The sequence below is a fragment of the Xiphophorus hellerii genome, chromosome 9 (genome assembly GCF_003331165.1).
Source record: "Xiphophorus hellerii strain 12219 chromosome 9, Xiphophorus_hellerii-4.1, whole genome shotgun sequence".
Classification (NCBI taxonomy): domain Eukaryota; kingdom Metazoa; phylum Chordata; class Actinopteri; order Cyprinodontiformes; family Poeciliidae; genus Xiphophorus; species Xiphophorus hellerii.
The window spans coordinates 31099569-31118481 of record NC_045680.1 but is presented as its reverse complement, the minus strand read 5'-3'; the positions used below and the strand labels follow the sequence as shown (position 1 = coordinate 31118481).

Here is an 18913-nt window from a genome sequence, read left to right as displayed (position 1 = left end):
TAAAATGGACTATTGTGTGTGGGCCACAAAGTATTAAAACTCATTGATTTTATGTAATATTCTAATTTTGGGTTTCAGCAGTTGTAATCATCAGAATGATCAGTTTCACACACAGGGGCGGTCCTAGATGAAGTTCACCAGGGGCCCAGGGTTTTTTCATGGAGGTAGAGAACGAAAGAATCCAAACATTCAATATGTTGTTTTAATATGTCAGGTGGTTGTAGACCTGGCAGATAAAAACAGCTGAACCTAGCAGTGCAACAAATAACTTTTAATTAATTGTTAAAGTACTGAACTTGTGAGTGTACGCTTTTGAACTCAATTATTAAAATAAGAAACGTTTTGAGGATATCCTAATTTACTGAGATGTCCCATCTCAATGGAAATAAATAAACGAATAAATACCAGGCATAAAGGCAAAACAGTTATAATAATTCTCCAAAAATATTTTTTTTTAAAAAGCAGTGACTGATCATTAATCTTAGTCAACATGTTTCTTTCTTTGGCCCACTAAACCCCCAAAAGGGAAGAATCTTTAAAAAGGGGGGAAGGCTCAAGCGCTTTTATTGTGAAACCTGTCCTCGCCGGAAGTTGACAGTTAGCATCTCAGCCAGTTTACGTTCCCAGTGAGACTGTGGAGCGTCCAGGTGTAAAAATGTTGCCTTTATCTATCAAGGATGATGAGTACAAACCGGCCAAGTTCAACCTGCTGCTCAAACTGTCCGGGTGGTTCAGGTAAGATGAGCGCTGCTAGCAGCTAGCCGCTAGCTGTGACTGTTAGCCGGAAGCTAACCGGTTAGCCTGAACAGACGCGTTCCTCTGGCAGCTCAATCTGCTTCAAACTTGTTTTTATTCAGCTGTCAGGCTGTAGACTGGCTGCTTTTTACCGCAGTTTGCGTGTTTGTGTCTGACTGTTTGGAGTTTTTAGTCCCTGCTTCCTTCGTGGGTTTATTTGTTGTGACTGCATGTTTGTTTCTGTTTGCTTTTCAGGTCGATTTTAGCTGATAAAACCTCCAGGAATCTCTTCTTCTTCCTCTGCCTCAACCTCTCATTCGCCTTCGTGGAGTTAACCTACGGCATCTGGAGTAACAGGTAGGCTAACAGCCCGAGCAGCATCTCTGTGTGATTTCTGTTCTCTGGATGTGCCACGTAAGTGTTAGCGGTGTGTGTGTGTGTGTGTGTGTGTCCGTCATCTTTAATCTGAGACGCTGCAGTAACTCAAACTGCGCATGACAACAGAAACTCCTCCGGTCATCAGATATTAAAGCTTTTAAAGGAAATGTTCGTCTCTAAGTTTATCCCTCCATCTTGTCCGTGTCCGTTTTAAATCAAGACAAATAAAACTTCACATTTGCAGCTAAAAGTTAAACTTTAAGATGTGTTTGTAAATTTCCTGTAATGTGTGCAATCACTTCCTGTCAGAACTGAGCAAGCTCTGCATCGGTGGCGAGTTATCCTGCAGTGCATTAAGCAATAGATAGTATAACAAAATAAAGCAAAGTCCTAATGTGGGTGGAAACAGAAATACTCCTGACTGCACAGGCTGAACAAATTAAACTTGTTTCTACATGTTTGACCAAGATTGTGAAGCTTAAATGCAGAGTTATAAAATAAATGTGTAATTCGGTACATTTATTTACAAAAAAAGGTTTAAGTTAATTCAGCTGAACATTTATCCAACTTCAACAATCCAGAGACATTAATAAAGTTTTAGAACCTTGAAGAAGTTAAAACAAAAACAAATGGACATAAAAATCACTAAAGTAATAAAATAAATGAACAAATGACATAGGATGAGGATCAAAATATACAAGTTATAAACCTAAACTATAAATGGTGAATACAGATAACAAGATATTCATGATCAAATAAAATAACATTTCAATATTTATGATCAAATATAAAATAATGGCAAAAACAGTCAAATCAAATAGACAAACACCATAAAATGATTAAAAATAAACAATTAAACCCAAGAAAGTCTTAAAAAGCCAGAGTGAATTAATCTCCTCCTCTTCCTCCGGGTCCAGTTTAGGTCTCATCTCAGATTCCTTCCACATGTTCTTTGACTGCACCGCCCTGCTGGCCGGCCTGGCAGCCTCCGTCATCTCCAGGTGGAGGTCCAATGACAGCTTCTCCTATGGGTAAGCCCCGCCCCCTGTCCTCAGGCCCCACCCCCGTTCCCTCCGCCGCTCTGAGCTCGGCTGCTCTGGTCTGATCGCTCTGCGTTGTTTCACTCCCAGCTACGTCAGAGCCGAGGTTCTGGCCGGCTTCGTCAACGGACTCTTCCTCATCTTCACCGCCTTCTTCATCTTCTCAGAAGGAGTGGAGGTGAGTGTGATGACATCATCGCAGGTCGGACACATGACCTTTCAACCTTTTGGTTTCACCCGCGTCGCTCGGTCCGGATCTGGATGCTGAGCAGCTGAAACAGTTTTTACTCTTAATTTTTAGCAATCAGACTGTTGTTAGGATGCGTAACCGTGGCAACAAGATGCCGTTTGTAGAACTTGGTGCAGCTGATTAACATCTCAAAAACTCCAAACAAACTACGAAAGCAAAAAAACAGGAAATAAATCAATCTAATGTGGAACCAGTAGAGGAAGAACAGCGCCACCCAGTGGAGACAGTTCAGCCATCAGCTGGTTGTTGGAGGAAAACGTTTCCATGTTGGACTGAAATCATGAATCATTTCCTCCAGTTTTCTGATTTGTCTGTCTGTGTCAGAGAGCCTTGGAGCCGCCAGACGTTCACCACGAGCGGCTGCTTCCTGTTTCTGTGGCCGGCCTGCTGGTCAACCTGGTCGGGATCTTCGTCTTCCAGCACGGAGGACACGGACACTCGCACGGGGACGGAGGTAGTCCCACCTGGAGACGAGACAAACCCGCCGCCAAGCTAACGAGTCGCTTTCCTAAAATCCTAAACCTGTCGCTCCGCAGGTCACGGTCACAGCCACTCTCTCTTCAACGGCACCCTGAGCCACGGACACGGAGGACATGGAGGACACGGACACAGCCATGATGGACACGGGCACAGCCATGACAAACATGGAGATCATGGACACAGTCACGGGGGACACGGACATGGACATGGACATGGAGGACACGAGGACTGTCACAGTGAGACAAACGTCCGTCTCCTCTCCGTCAGTCGAGACGTTTTCAGAGAATCTGAACTTGTTGTTTTTTGTTCCTCAGATGAGCTTCAGCGCCCAGGAGAAGGATCCAGCAAGCAGATCCTACAGGGTGAGGACACACACACACACACACGCCCACGCCCACGGGCGGGCACACACACACCCCTACACACACACACATCAGGTTCAATACCGATATCTGAGATTTAGTATCGGCCGATAACGATCTGATATGGAAAAACAGTTGAACTGACTTAAAATGTTTGTTTTTAAACACAGATCTATTTACATATCTCTATCTTTCTGTCTCTATGTCTAGATCAGAGCTTCTCAGGCCTCAGGCCTCCTGCTGTGCATGTTTTAGATGTGTCTCTGTTTCAAATGATTGCATGACCTCTCCTGCAGGCATCAAGTCCTGCTTATCCTGTTAATCACCACAGATTCAGTCCAGGTGTGGCAGCAGGGAAACACCTAAAACATGCAGGGCCTGAGGGCCGGGGGCCTGGGGGCCTGAGGGTCGGGGGCCGGGGGCCTGAGGGCCGGGGGGCCTGAGGGCCGGGATGAGAAACTCTGGTCTAGAGAGACACATGGATATCTAGATTGACATATCTATATCTAAATCTGCAGTTGGATCTCATGGTGTGTACTATTACTTTCTTTGCCAATTGGAGTTGCCGTGGCAACGTAATTGCGTAATTGGCCGATCTCCTGCTGTCGGGATGAATGGAGGCAGGTTTTGAAAAGTCCAGAGAATCGTTTTGTTTTGAGGATTTTCTGATTCGTCGTTTCATCTGGAAACATCGTTTAGTTTTCAGTCTGTGGAGAAATCTGTGATCAGAACCAGAGACGGTTTCACTCCGCTTGCCTCCAAGCAAACCAAAGTTTGAGAAAAAACCTTGATGTACTTAGGAGGCAATTTGATTTCAAATTGCTTGATTTTGCCACCGGGGGGCGCTCTCACACCACATTGGTGTAGCTGCTGCCTTCACAGCTGGTTGGAACTGCAGCAGTTCGATGTTTGACCTGAATTTATTTTAAAATATTTTCTTTACAAGCAGAACAAAGAAGTTTTATCTGAAAGGTTTGTTGATTTAAACTGAAAAGCTGCTCAGATTTCCTGTTTTCATCGATGAATAGAAAAACCCTTCGTTGTTCCTCAGCAGGGAAATTCAGAGCGACAAGCAGAGGCACAGATTCAGAGCTAAACATGTCCAGAGCCATTCAGTAAAACTGAAGTTTATGGAAAAGTTCCTTTACTCAACAAGCGAAACATTATGTAGATTAATTGGACAAAGGTTAATGTTTCATTAAAAAAATCATTAATCATTAATTATAATGATTTTCTGCTAACAGCGAATAAAAACAAAACATTTAAGACTAGAATATTCCATCTCCTGTTTGAGTCCAACAAAGAAAATTTCAGCCTTTTCTGCTTGACTTATCAATACCGTTTAGAGCTGATCTGTTCATTATTGTTTTATTTACAGATTTCATGATTGGAAAGCAAAAGGTGCTTTTAAACTCCCTCTAGAGGAGATCTGGGTGGGATATATTTGTTGAACGCAAAATGTATTTATATATTTCTTGCACAATTTGGGTCTAATTACTGCTCTAAATATGTTGTTCCTTCAAACATTTGGCCTTTTTTAGAGTCTCTATTCTCCAGTTAATGATTAATCGATTACTAAAGTAGTTGACAATTATTCAATAATCGATTAATCACAATTAATCCGATTATTTATTTCAGCCCTAGTTGTAATAATGGTAATTAATCATTAATTGTGCGTAAAAGCTGCGTTTTGGTTGCGTTTCCTGAGTGGATGACGGTTTCTCTGCAGGAGTCCTCCTCCACATCATCGCCGACACACTGGGAAGCATCGGCGTCATCATCTCCGCCCTCCTGATGCAGAAGTACGACCTCATGATCGCCGACCCCATCTGCTCCATGCTGATCGCCCTCCTCATCGGAGTCAGGTGAGCTGACAGGTGGGCGGAGTCTCAGCAGGGAACCAATCGGCTCTCTGAGCCGCCAGAGTCCGGCCGTGTCGGGTTGTGATGAGGCGAAGGGGAACAATGGAGTGAGGTCACTTCCTGATCAGAGGGGAAGCTGCTGCTTTGGTTTGTTTTAAACATTGAGCTGAAATTCCTGGAGACTCGGAGGGAACCTGAGGAACCGCCGCCGTCCCTCAGGGTTCCTTCACTCTGGACTTTGGTCCAGCTGGAGAATAAAAACATGATTTCTGAAGCTCCAGTTTCTAGAGGATAAACATCTGAAAATATAAAGTTTCACTCAGAAGCTTTAAGGTGAAGAAAAGATTCACAAAACAGCGTTTTGTCCAACCATCAGTCTGTTCAATTGTCCATTCGTCCAATTATTCACCCATCCACTTGTCCAGTTGATCCAAAGGTCCATCCATCCAACTGTCCATCCATAATTAGTCCAGTTGTCCGTTCGTCCAATTGCTCATCCATTTGTTCATTGATCCATTGGTCCAGTTCGCTGATCCGTCCCAGATTATTCTGTCCAGTTGTTCTTCCTTCTGTTCAGTTTATGGTTTTTCCATATTTTCACCTGATCTCTCTGAGTAAGTCTAAAATTCATTGTATACTTTTGCATTTATCCATAAACAATCACTCAAAAATCAGTGGAATAGTTTATTTAATCTTGTAAAAATGTATAATGTATGTGAATCATGTATAATGTTTTTATGGTTAGTTAAATAATCTGTGGATCTTCTAATTTTAACCTCTAATGACTCCAATAATCAAACCAGAAGCTCAGCAGGATTTTCTATGATTTCTGATGAACAACCTGAAGCCTCTTCCTGTTAAAACCAAATGTTAAAAACAGTCGACTATTGACCTTAAATTCTCCAATGATCCAGCTTATTGATCATCAGAAGACCTGCTGGGTGTAAAATGATCGATAGATTCTCTTTAACGGCCTCCAGGGCTTCGTTAGCGTCCAGCACAACGACTTCGCAAACCAAGAAAAGATATTGATCAAATTCATCTCTGAAGACGGATAATTAATAAATCTATAAAATACCTCAGCAGCACAAACATCCTCACCTCAAAACAACTCAGGTTTCCACTCAGGTTTCCTCCTCAGCTTGAATTTTAACTCCCTCCAAACTCAACATGCGTTTTAACCGAAAGGTTCCCAAACTTTCCCAACATCTTGAGCTTCTGAGCCTCTTAAAAACGACACTAAAAACATGGAAACATCAACTGTTTCCTCACTTTTATTCACTAATCAATAATTATTTCATTCATTTAGCATAAATACTGCCTTACAGTCTGATTTTAGCTGGCCACGAGTTCTTGAGGTTTTTTTTGTTTTGGACAGAAATGCTTGAGGAGCCAATCAGAAAGAACAACATGTCAAATTAGTTTTTGTAATTTATATTTTATAATACTGATTGAAAAACAGGGTTGATTTCATAATAAAAAAATTATAATTTAAAAATGTATGATTCAAACTTGTATTCATTTTAGCGCCCCCTGGTGGCTCCCTTTTTAATAGCTATAAGCAAATTATTCATCCCATAAATTCAAGAGCTGACTGATTTCAAAGCTCTGACATAACTGGATCTATTAAAGAGGATCCATTATGCAAAATTCACTTTTGTGTGTTTGTACGTCAGTTTGGGTTTTTACTGCTTCTAAAAACAATCCAAGTGATTTTAAAGAAATAGACATTTTTTGGCAATAAGTTCATGTTTTTTCGTGTGGAAAATTAGACGTTTTTAAAACCTCCCGATTGAGTCACATTCAACATTTACTGCTGCATGTTCTGTACAATGGCTGCTGGAAAACACGTTTTGTTGTTGACTTGCCATCCAGAAACCTCTTGCTGCATTCTTCCTGATTGTGCAGGAGGCTCCACCTCTGCTTTTCAACGAAAAGGTGCAAAGATGAAGGAGCAAACTTTGTTTGTTCTGCTGCAGGTTGGATGTGTTTTAAAACACCAGAAGAAGAGTTTACAGCCTGTATCTTCAATCTAAACTCTGCAGATGAAAACACATGCTGATGGGTTTCCTCTCAGGTTTCAGCTCTGCAGTGCATTCTTCCTGATTGTGCAGGAGGCTCCACCTCTGCTTTTCAACGATGTACAGTTGAATAATTGCGCAACTATTTTCTTGTGCAAGTGTAAACATTGAGTTATGGGGGCGTGGCCAGCAGCAGCTCGTTTGGATTTAAAGTGACAAGACGCCTTAAAAAGCTCATCCTCAAAGCAGAACTGTGCAGACGTGTTTTGTGTAGGCCACAGATTTATGGGTCTGTAATATCATAATGTGTCACATTTTTAAGCAAAGGCGGCTCGGAAAGCGAGAATTTTGAAGATGATGAAAGCAGGACTTAAACCACATTAAGGTTTTTTTTATTTAAAAATCTTTCTTTAGATCCCTAAAAACAACCAAAGCTCTACCTCTGAAGGCGACGAATAGAAGAAACCCAAACGGGTTTCCAGGAAACATTGAACCACCTCAACATTGTAGCTTCTACAGAACTTCAGCAAAGATGAAGGAGCAAACTTTGTTTGTTCTGCTGCAGGTTGGATGTGTTTTAAAACACCAGAAGAAGAGTTTACAGCCTGTATCTTCAATCTAAACTCTGCAGATGAAAACACATGCTGATGGGTTTCCTCTCAGGTTTCAGCTCTGCAGACTCATTCCTCAGACCTGAAAGCAGGAAAATCAATCCAAGCCCTGATGGCGGCTATGGAGGCTGGTTTCCACTAATGTAAAGAACGCTCAGCCCGCGGTTAATGGCCGTCCTGGAGCCGTGCTGCGTCTCCTGACCAGCGGTCGGGTTTCTCCGAAGCTTCGGCGATAAATCGAGCCGCCGTGATGCAGTCTGACGGCTGGAAGCGAGCGGAGCCGCATATTTCAGGACTCGGCAGAGCGGAGCTGTGGTCAGCCCGGAGGCCTTCACCCGACCGCACAGATCAGCTTTCCGCAGCTGGAAAGTCGGAGTCACCGCGGTGCTAAACGCCTGCAGATGTGGAGAAAGCCGGACCGAACTTCAGCTGAAAGTCTGGAGATTCTGTTTCGATCCGTTGTATTGTTTTACTGTGATGTGCTCTGACCTCTGACCTCTTACTGGTCAGAACAGGAATCATCAGTAGTTCAATTCTTCAAATCGCTGATCTTCCCGCTTGTCGGTTTCAATAATGTGAAACCATATTTGTGTGATGACGTATTTTATAAGCTCCGCATTTTGATTTAGAAATATCCAAGATGGCGTCGTGGAAGAAGCACTCCACAGACGATATTGCAGAGATTCAATCACAAAAAAGGATGAAATACCGTCAGCATCCTCAAACGGTTGACCTCACAGTATTCAACTGGTTTGTACTTTGTGATTGACATGTTGCTTAGTAACGGCGGTGACTCGAGCGTCGATGCTGCAGGTAACGGGATGAGCTGGTTGCTACAATCGGTTCCAGCAACATGTGACATATTTGCGTGACGACGTACCCGGTTCGTGGTTTCTTTAGAAAAACTGTAAAATGGCGTCGCGGCAGAAGGTTCCAAAATATGATTATATTTCACAAAAAATACGATGGTAGGCCAGTTTCAACATGTGGAGAGTTTTTAATCACAAAGAAAGGATGAAATATCTCCAACATCCTCGAATAACTTGTGGGTTAGGATAACGGGTATTTAAACTCATTTATAATGATGGTTACAAACATGGTGCCTTTTTTTAATTTAAGAGTTTATTTCCTAACTCAGAGAATCGATAAGTGATATTGATAATGGAATTGGTAAATCCTTATTGAGTCCCATCCTGACCTCTGACCCTCAGTGTGGTGCCGCTGCTGAAGGAGTCCATCGGTATCCTGATGCAGAGAACGCCGCCGACGCTCGACAACGCCCTGCCAGAGTGCTACCAGAGGGTTCGTACCTGACGATAAGCCCCGCCCACTAAAACCCACCTGTTCAGTTCTTACTCCAGCTGTAGATCCGGATTACGGGCGTGTCTAACTCCTGGTTTGGCGCGTCCAGGTGCAGCAGCTGCAGGGAGTCTACAACCTACAGGAGCCTCACTTCTGGACCCTGTGCACGGACGTTTACATCGGAACGTTAAAGCTGCTGGTGGCGCCGGACGCAGACACTCGCTGGATCCTCAGCCAGACGCACAACATCTTCACTCAGGTATCTGGACACGAGTCCAACACCTGGAGCAGCTGGAGGAACCAGGAGAAACTGGTTCAGTTCATTCACGGTCGTTTAACCTGAACAAGTTCACTTAAATTTACACATTTTTAACAGACATTAATAAAGTTACCTCTACATGTTTGTTAAAGCCTTCATGCTAAACTCCAAGCACGCTGCATTACGTGCTCTGTGTTAGCTCTGTTAGCTCGGTTAGCTAGCCTCCTCCTCTGCATCTCAAACAGAAAGTATAACAGCATCTGGACGAGGGAAGCTAATTAGCTGCGCACATTTTTGTTTAAGATACAGCTAAGGGGTGTATGAATGCTCCAAATGTTGGTTTACACATCTGCCTCTAAAGATATTAGAAGTATTTTGATACCATCTAGTGGTTGGAGTGTGAACTACATGGGATAAACTCAGTAAATAATCTCAACCCTGAGCTGGATTAGGCAATAAAACATATTTAAGTTTACTAATATATTCTACATATGATATATTAAAATAAATATGTGACCAAAATTTCTAAAGTTATTTCTGGTTTTGGGTTTGAAGCTTTTTAGCGACACTCGGCAACTAAGGAACGTAAATGAGTAATTATTAGTATTAAGAATTAATAGGTAAAATTTTAAAACTGGTAAATAATGTGGATGCATCTTGATAGTTACTTCAGATTACAGCATATATAATGATTGAATTAATCACATAAGTGCATACCATAGTAGAATATTTTACTGTGATCAGATGATAAAAACTAGTCAGGAGATTTCAAAAACAGCAGGATTAAAACCAGTGATTGTTCAAAAATACACATTGAAATTAAATTTGTAACTGATTTTCATTTAGAAAAGCTTAGAGCTCGTTGGACTGCGCAGCAAAGGACTGTAGCATTTTTCTGTAGCTGAAACAAGATGATAAAAAAAGCAATGGTTGCTCAAAAACAAATTTTGACTCAATTTCAAAGTTTTGTTTGAACATTGGTTGAATAATAATCAACATACTGGGATTGAAAAGTCTTTCATTCATGAAACGGTTCAAACCTCCATTTGTTATAATTTCTATATTTTAAAATATTGGCTGGTTCTTTGTTATTTTTGCCCATCTTCAGGTCCATTGTGACCCCAGATCTCTGGTTTTCTCTTAAGCTAATCTCTGTGACAAAGTGAAGTTTTATCTGTTCCAGCTAGTTAGGATATTTGCTACTTTCAGCCTCTCGGCAGAACCCCGCTCACTCTCTGTAAACCAAACTTTACTTTTCAAAATGTAACCTAGAAGATTTGATTTCTAAAATGAGCAACTAACCTGAATTAAGCTAGCATTAAAAGAACTATGAACATGAACGATTCAGTTCAGACTGAACTTGGAACCAGTTCCTAACGTTGGTTTGCTCTGCAGGTCGGCGTCAGACAGCTGTACGTTCAGATCGACACGGCCGCCATGTAGAAGCTCCGCCTCCTCCGATCCTGGGACCAATCAGTCATCTGCTGCTGGGTGACCTTTGACCCCTCTGCAGAAGGGAGGGGCGGGGGGACACAAAGAACTGATGAACTCAAACGCCCCGCCCACGTTGCTGGTTTTATAAATAATGTACTGAGTTTGGTGGGCCACTCGTCCGCCTCGCCCCTCCTGCCCTTCTCTTTGTTTGTAGCAAAGGATTCTGGGTAAGTGCCTTCATCAGAGACAATCTGAGCCCCTCCCACTATTGGTGGCATCACACCTGGCGTCTGCTGATTGGCTCAGTGTAATGTCACCAGGTTTTTTCCGTTTTTTTTACTGTGCCAAACCATGTGACCAAATCATGTGACCTGTTAGTGGGATTTTTTAAAACTGTAATAAATCAACTTCTCTGCTCATTTATTGATTTTAATCTTTATTGACATTTACAAAATGGCTACAGGTGCATCAAAGTTTGTTTACCAACACTGCAAAAAATAAATCTCACCAAATACTTTTGTCCAGGTTCTAGTGCAACATGGGGCTGAAACGATTAATCGTGATTAATCAATTACTGAAATAATTGTTGGTACATTAAGTGCAAACATCTTAATGTACTTGAAAAAAGACAAAACTGACTTGCAAATAAATTTAAGACAAGTAAATACTTCCTTAAGTTTCACTGATTATTTAACTAAAAGCAAAACATTTTACAGATATGAGTAAAATCTGCCAGTGGATTTTTTATCAACATTTAGGAATTATTGTTTTAAATTAGTTTGTAAGTTAGTTTTGTCTTATTTCAAGTTTACTGAGAAGTTTGTTCTATAAACTGGACCAAAATAGTTGATTTTGTGTTTTTGCAGTGAAGCTGTTTTGATTTAATGGATTTTATTTCATTTCACTGATGATCGAGTTCGTTGCTCCTGTGAGGACGGATTCTGTTCCGACCTCATCCAGGTGAAAGTTCCCGGCCCACCGGGTCGGCCGCTGTTAGGATGTGTAGGTGGAGCTGTCGACCATGCGCAGGTGCTGCAGCGCGTCCGGTTCTGCGTTCAGGCGCAGCATGTCCACCTCCAGCGGGTGGAGCCGGGCGGTGACCACCAGCGAATGGAGCGGCCCGCCCAGGTCACATGACGCCAGCTGGCGGAGCGTCCCGGCCCGGACCGCCTGGTCGTCGGCGCCGAGCCGGGCCAGGCCGACGCACACCGTGTCCTCCGTCACTCCTGGAACGGGACGGAAAAGTAAGGAGAACATCAAAGTAGATCCATCAGAAACAGGCGTGTGTGGCGTTTTCTCAACATTTTGATTAAGAATGAAACTGTATTCATTGTTAAAATAAACCTCCAAATAAAACTGAGATTCAGTTTTTTCTTTAATGCCGCGCTGAAACGATTAATCGTGATTAATCTATTATTCAAACAAGTAACTATTTTAGTAATTAATCACTAACTGAACAATAGACTCAAAGAGGCACATCTGTTGAAACAGCAACATATTGAGAGCAGAAATCAGAAACAGAAATCAAAACTACAAAAATAAACATCTTGCATGTAAATTTTAAAAAAAACTTTATAAATGTGAAGTTTTAGCTTCACTTGGTTCAAAATCTGGGAAAAGACCTTTTGCTATGAAATTATTTATCTGCTTCAGTCAGGCAGAAAGGATTGAGCTTCTGTTTTTATTCAGATTTCAGATGATTTATTTGCTACAAATTAAGCGTTCGCTGAAGACATGCTGTTATTACAATAAAATGGTTTTCTTTTATTTATTTATTTGCATGTTTTGTTTTTAATGTTGTTAAAAAGGCTTAAGTGATGAATCTGTGCAATGCCAACTTTTATATCCGATTAATCGTCTGAACAGTCGATTAATCGATAATTAAAATAATCGGTAAACACAAAATGGCTGAATCATTCCTCTGGAGGATCAATCAACAGATGATTGATTGGTTTTTGATCAGATCATGTTGGACTCACCCAGCTCCTCCTCTTCCTCGCTCCTCCTCCTCTCGATGATCTGAATCAGCTGATCTGCAGCCTGACTGACGGTCATGAAGCGCGGAGGCTCGTAGATCTTCTTCCCCCTGAAATCAATAATCAAAGTGTTGCTTTCAAACCGGGAGAACGGGTCCGGTCCTGGTCCTGGTTCGGTCCGGTCCGGTTCTTACCTCATCATGTTCTCGATGCTCTGCTCTTTCACTTTAATATCTGACAAACAGAACAAGAAACATTTAGAAGAAACTTCAACTTTCATTGTGTTTTTACTGCTGGAGTCGAAACAAGCCATGACTGAACATCTGTTGTTACTTTGGTATTTAATAAATTATCTAATTGCTTACAGATTCATTTTTAAGCATTTTTCTGAAAACTTGTTTTGCAGTCAGTTCATCTTCAGTCATAAAATGTTTGGTAAATAATGCCTAAAATAATTATTAATCATCCATAATTACAGTTTTATTTTGGAACAAGTTCATGTTGAATATATTTATAGAAATTATGTTTACAAAATAGTAAATTGATTGTTTTGGAAAATCTGTGTGGATAAAGCCAGACTTTAGCTAACCTCATTTTAAGCTAGCTTATCTAAACCAACTTTAGCTTAGCATATATTCAATTAGCTTACCTACTCTTACCTTAGCTAATGTTATACAAACTGGTAGCTTAGTATGCTAAAACAGGTTAGCTTAGCTAACTTTCTCATATTGTACATAAGCTAGGCTAATGTGAGCTAAGTTAGCTAAACTAAATGTATTTTATGTTATTCTAGAGGTGGGTTGAGTAACTGATCAAATTATCAATCATTTCGTATTTATAAATTACATCAGACGAATCAAAATGCAAAGTGGAAATTTTAATGTTTTTGATTCATATAAATAACGTAATGACAAAGTAGCAAAATCAGGCAAAAGAAAATTTTATCCAAATAAAGTTTCACATATTTAATATTGAAAATTTAACAAAAATTGTAAGTGTGTGTCTGGTGAATTTCTGGTTAAAACATGTTTGTTCTTGATTCAGTGAAGTTGCTCAGATGAGTCCAGAAATGTTCCTCAAGAGTACAACATAGTAGAAATACTCCTAAAAGTACATTTTTCCAAAAAGTTACTTCAGTAAGTATTTACTACCAGGTCTGCCCTATTTTAGTTATTTAAATCACCTGAGTTTAGCTGAGTTTGAACTTTCATATCTCTTTATTAGAAGCAGCTCTGCCTGCCAGGAAGGAAAATGCACAGAAATAAAAATTGGATGAAAACTTTTGCACAGTAATTATCTCCTGATGTGACCACATAATGCATTAGACGTCCATTAACCCCCTGCAATAAAACAACCGGCTTTCTGTAGAGATGATGGATGAGCGTCTTCACTCTTTATTGCCTTATTCTTTTATTTCCTCTAATGAATATTAACAGCAGAGAGACACCAGCAGGCCCTCCACCTCCATGCAGACTGTTGGTTTAAGGGCCTCAGGGGCCCCAAGTGACTGATGGCGACACCTGGGGGGTTAGGAGTCACTCGCCGCTCAAATAGAGGATTATGTTTGGTATGGCTCATTAATTTTTAGCTTTTCTAATCTAATTGTGTTGTTATTTTTCTAACCTGTGTGTGTGTGTGTGTGTGTGTGTGTGTGTGTGGGTGTGTGTGTGTGTGTGTGTGTGTGTGTGTGTGTGTGTGTGTGTGTGTGTGTGTCTCACCCAGCAGGCAGAGTGTGTGCAGTCCAGCTGCTCTGTTTTTACAGATTTTGTCGTAGAAACTTTCGGGTTTCCACGTTTCCGTCCAGAACACCACAGAAACCGTCTCCCCGAAGTTATACAGCTGGAAAACCCCAGAAAGGTCAGAGGTCAGCTGTTACCGCTCTGTTATTATAACTATCATTATAGTTTAGTTTTATTTCATTTATTGTTTGTCTGATTCATTTAGTTTTCTTTGGTTTTTAGTGTTTCCTGGTTTTTATTAGTTAAATAGCATTTAAGTTTTTAGTAGTTTTGATTTTTTTATATTTTGATTTTTAGGTGCAAAATTCAAAGATTTCAAATTATTTTGATTATGTTACATCGATTGCGTAATAAATAATCAACAACTGTGTAAAAACAAACATTTCAATGATTGAAAGTGAGTCTTCGCCCCTGGAGAGAAACGGTGGAAGAAAAATCAATTTAACATCAGTTTGAAAGGCCAATAAATGGATTAATAAACACAAAACTGAAGGAGATTATATCGATCATTTAAGTATGTTGTTGTTGTTTTATAAACACATGATGTAGTTCCAATTAGTTACAGGTTTTTCCCATTAATTACTGTTTTTATTTATGAAAATGTGTTTGTTATTTCGTTAGCTTTAGCTAACTGTAACGACCTTGGCTTAAACCTCCCAATGCGCCGTGTCTTCACCTTTGTCCAGAACCTGGAGGGGTTTCCCCCCTCTGACAGCAGGGGCCGACTGAAGCGCCTCATTAGCATATCCTGGCCCTCATTAGCATATTAACTACATCCCAGTGGAGACGCCGTGTCAGCGTTAAATCTGGGAGAGTGTGTGTTGGTGTGTGTGCTGTGACAGCTGGGTCCTGCTCTCTGATTGGTCGCTTTGACAGCTCAGTTATTGATGAGGTCACATTAATTTGATGCTTTCAGTGGCGAAACGCTAACACAGTTTAATGAGTTTCATCAGGAGCAGATGGGATGTTTTAGCCCAGGAGCAGGAAACATCCAGCCAGCAGCTCCTGGTGCCAAACGCAAACCTTTTACTCAAATCTGATGGTTTTTTTGCGTGTTCGTTTATGTTACTAATTAATGAGACTTCTGTTAGAACGGTTTACGACCCCAAAGTGACCCGCACGCGCAGAAGAACGATGATGTCACACAGCAGCTCTGTTTGTGGAAGTAATAATGGCCGCCGCCGTTTATGGATCAATTTAAAGTTTGTTGAGCAAAGGGAGCCGACAGCATCACAACAAAATCATAACAAGGAGAAAAAAGCCGATAAAAAACCCCCAGCTAACAGCAGCAACGCTAGTGACGCAAGTTATTGATGAGTTAATCTGAAGTTGATTGGTCTCATCGATCGACTAGTTATTAACCGATAAGCAACCATTTTCTTAAAAAGCTGCGTTTTCTCCTGTTTTTGAGGGCTGACCATCGTTCCATAACATCTGGGCTAAATCTTTCAAAATATGCCGACTTTAACAAAAAAAACACTAAGCTAGAAAAATGTAGCTAGAATAAAACTAATTTCTAGAACACTTGGAAATTTCTGAATTTCAAGTTGAAAATTTTCCGCTTTTGAAACTTATTTTCTAGAAAATGTCTGAAATTAAGCCCAAAATGTGTTTTTTTCTAACAAATGTTTTTGTTTTTGTAGAAAATTTGAGTTTACGCTCAAATTTTTAGTTTTTTTTTCCCCAGCAAATTTTCAACTCAGAAATTTCCATATATTTTTCTAACAAGTTTTTGACTTTTCACATTCAGAAGTTTTCTTTTTTCTAAAAAATGTATGAAATTAAGCCCAAAATTAGATTTTTTTTTGGCAAAAACACTCTGCTTTTTTAATCTACAATAAATGTAGATTAAAATGACAAAATTACAAAAAAAATGTTTGTAATTTTCTGTTTTTATTATGTAAAGCACCTTAAACCTTGCTGCTGAAATGTGATGTACAAATAAACTTGCCTGATTGATACAACGGCTCTGCTGCGTTCTATCAATCAGTCAAGTTTATTGTAAAAGTCGTGTTTGTTGAAACTTATCCTGAAACAAACCCTGATTGTGGGTTTGTTCCCTGAGTATTGACTTGCAGGCTGGTTGATGGGAGAAGTAAATTCACCTGCAGGCCGCAGCAGCCCACTGCGTTCATGATGGAGGCATTATGGATGACCCTGTACGGTATCCCAGCATTCGCCGCTCTGAGGACGAGGTCGCTGTGAGTCGTGGCTCTGCAGGAGAAAACAAGATTTAGAAATTCAGCTCAGCAGTCAAAAAAACTACTGAGTTTTTTTTGAAAGGTCAGAAGCATAAAATGTTTAGTTTTTCTCCTGAAAAGCCCAGAGGAGCAGAATTACAGAGTGATGCTCAGATGCTGAGGTCACACACCGGGGGAATCTCTTCAAAAGAAACATCAGAAACTTTTCATGTAATTTCTCAAACCGAACGGAGTTTCTGAGCCAAACTGCGCTCTGCTCTGTTATTAACTCTGAGGAATCTGGTGGTTTTTGGGAGAAAAGCTCAGAAACAGGCCGGAGCAGCTGTGACATCAACCCTGCGGCGGCGTCGGGTTCTGCCGTGGCTCGGCGTGCTGACGCAGCGGACCTCGAGTCGGTGACGCCGCTCACCCGAACGGGTCGCCCACCACCAGGAAGGCCACGTCGGTCACATCTGCGTCCTTCAGGATCTCGTCGGCTCCCTGCTCCACCAGATCCCGGTCCGCCAGGATCAGCTGCTTCCCGTAATACTCCTCCTGGGGGGAAACACACGGACCGGGCTTTTACTGGTGTCTGGACAGCTGATGGTCCTGAACTACCCAATGAGAATGTGTTGAAATAAAACAAATACTGATTAATTACTAAAACCTCACTAATATAAGTTATAGCAAAAGCAATTAAATCAGCCACAAGTTGTACAGAACATATTACCAAAACAGTGGTAATGTGAGGCTAAACTTGTTTGCATATAGAGCAGATCTTCTAGTCACACTACTAAGTTAGTTAGTAGTACTAACATAACTGCTAATAATGCTATCTGCTAAGGCTAGCATTATTTTTAGAACCCAGCTAAAGCAGCAAAAACAATGGTAATAATAGGCTAACACACATAACAAATCTTCTACTCTTACTGCTAATAATGATAACTGTTAAAGAAACAATATTAAAGGCAACTGTTAGCTGCTAACGTATCATATAAAGAAGCTAAAATACTACAAACACAATTCTGAAGTAGCTAAACGCCAAGACAAGCACCAAAGAAAGGAACCTACTAAAATTATTAACACATTTAGCTGTTTACTGAAGTAACTGCTAACAATGCTAGCTGCTAAATAAACTACAAAACAATAAAACTGAAATAAAAGACACAAACAACTGAAACATAAATGAAAGGGTTTCTATAAACAAAATTGCTCTTAATAAATATTAATCATCAATGTGACAGGCTTAGTCATATGTGTCATAACAAATAAACTGACTGCAGTAAAAGTTTACCTTCCAGCAGCCAGAGATACAGCCAGAGATATGTTGTTAGAACGGCCTAGTCAAAGTCAGTATTTAAATTCAATTGATAATTTGAGCCAGGATATAAACAGTTTCCTTCAGACTCTCCATCCAAGAGAAAGGAGCTAAAATCGCAGTTTATTTAACATTTGAAAGAGGAAACACTTGTAGCTAAATACAAATCTCCGCCACACTTTTAAGATATTTATATAAAACAAAAATATTAGAGAAGCATTCATGATTTACTTTCTATTTCACGACACTAAACCTACTCAAACATCTTTCCGATCTTTCTGGTTGCAACGTGAATAAGTTTGCACGGATCTGTATTATTTTCGCTGCATTCCGGTTCTGGGTTCCGGTCGGTTTCAGTCCGGACTCACCAGCGCTTCTTTCCCCACAGTCAGGATGGAGGTGTAGGCCTCCAGGTAGACCCGGGAGCAGCTCTTCACCGCCCGCAGACCCTTCACCGTGATGTCGGTGGCGTCTCCGAGCCCCAAGCCGATCAGGTACAACATCCCGCCGGCTCCGATTCGGAAAGTTTTCACCACACGGATCCAGAATAGCTAAATATTCACGTCCTGACACATTCACGTGTTCATCTCACCGAACTAGCCCTCAATACGGCATGCTGTTAAATGTTTACAGTCACGACAGCTAGAGTCGCAATACGGCCTAACTGCCTCACACTGCGCCGAACTTTATTAGCAAAACCGAGTATTTAAAAATAATCTTCCCTGACTGCTGAATTGAGAGCGAATGAAAATAGTTTTGACAAGTTTGTTAGAACTATATCTTACCTTTAGATCGGCTGACAATAAATAGAGAAATTGTTTAGCATGTCATCTTTTTAAACATTGTTGGTGCTGTTTGTGTATCAAATCTGAATGGTTTGCAACATAAAGTCTGTCAGTCATAAATGTATAATAAAATGTATGAGGGCCGATCTAAAGACTTCATGGTGGAAGCTGAAATTGTAAT

General features: G+C 40.8%; 2 protein-coding genes across 2 annotated transcripts; one reads left to right on the top strand and one right to left on the bottom strand.

The window, feature by feature from the left end:
* Positions 1–580: 580 nt before the first annotated feature.
* On the top strand, positions 581–11153 carry slc30a7 (solute carrier family 30 member 7). Its single transcript, XM_032572858.1, has 11 exons — positions 581–735; positions 991–1092; positions 2031–2144; positions 2244–2331; positions 2728–2857; positions 2940–3119; positions 3198–3245; positions 4975–5110; positions 8951–9041; positions 9151–9300; positions 10696–11153. Exons 1-11 carry the CDS (start codon positions 656–658, stop codon positions 10741–10743), a joined length of 1167 nt encoding a protein of 388 aa, XP_032428749.1. The 5' UTR covers positions 581–655; the 3' UTR covers positions 10744–11153.
* On the bottom strand, positions 11154–18568 carry dph5 (diphthamide biosynthesis 5). The gene is made up of 7 exons (XM_032572859.1): positions 18316–18568; positions 17060–17184; positions 16555–16663; positions 14429–14549; positions 12905–12944; positions 12714–12820; positions 11154–11960 (listed from the first exon to the last, which is right to left on the bottom strand). Exons 1-7 carry the CDS (start codon positions 18448–18450, stop codon positions 11728–11730), a joined length of 870 nt encoding a protein of 289 aa, XP_032428750.1. The 5' UTR covers positions 18451–18568; the 3' UTR covers positions 11154–11727.
* Positions 18569–18913: the final 345 nt, after the last annotated feature.

Bases quoted from the DNA above. Each gene is read 5' to 3' on its own strand.
- slc30a7 (XM_032572858.1), top strand. From the start codon at position 656: ATGTTGCCTTTATCTATCAAGGATGATGAGTACAAACCGGCCAAGTTC. The intron at 2,858-2,939 runs GTAGTCCCACCT...GTCGCTCCGCAG, and splicing joins ACACTCGCACGGGGACGGAG to GTCACGGTCACAGCCACTCT. The intron at 3,120-3,197 runs GTGAGACAAACG...TTTGTTCCTCAG, and splicing joins AGGACACGAGGACTGTCACA to ATGAGCTTCAGCGCCCAGGA.
- dph5 (XM_032572859.1), bottom strand. From the start codon at position 18,450: ATGTTGTACCTGATCGGCTTGGGGCTCGGAGACGCCACCGACATCACG. The intron at 12,945-14,428 runs GTGAGACACACA...TCTGTTTGTCAG, and splicing joins GCACACACTCTGCCTGCTGG to ATATTAAAGTGAAAGAGCAG. The intron at 11,961-12,713 runs GTGAGTCCAACA...GTCCCGTTCCAG, and splicing joins CGAGGAAGAGGAGGAGCTGG to GAGTGACGGAGGACACGGTG.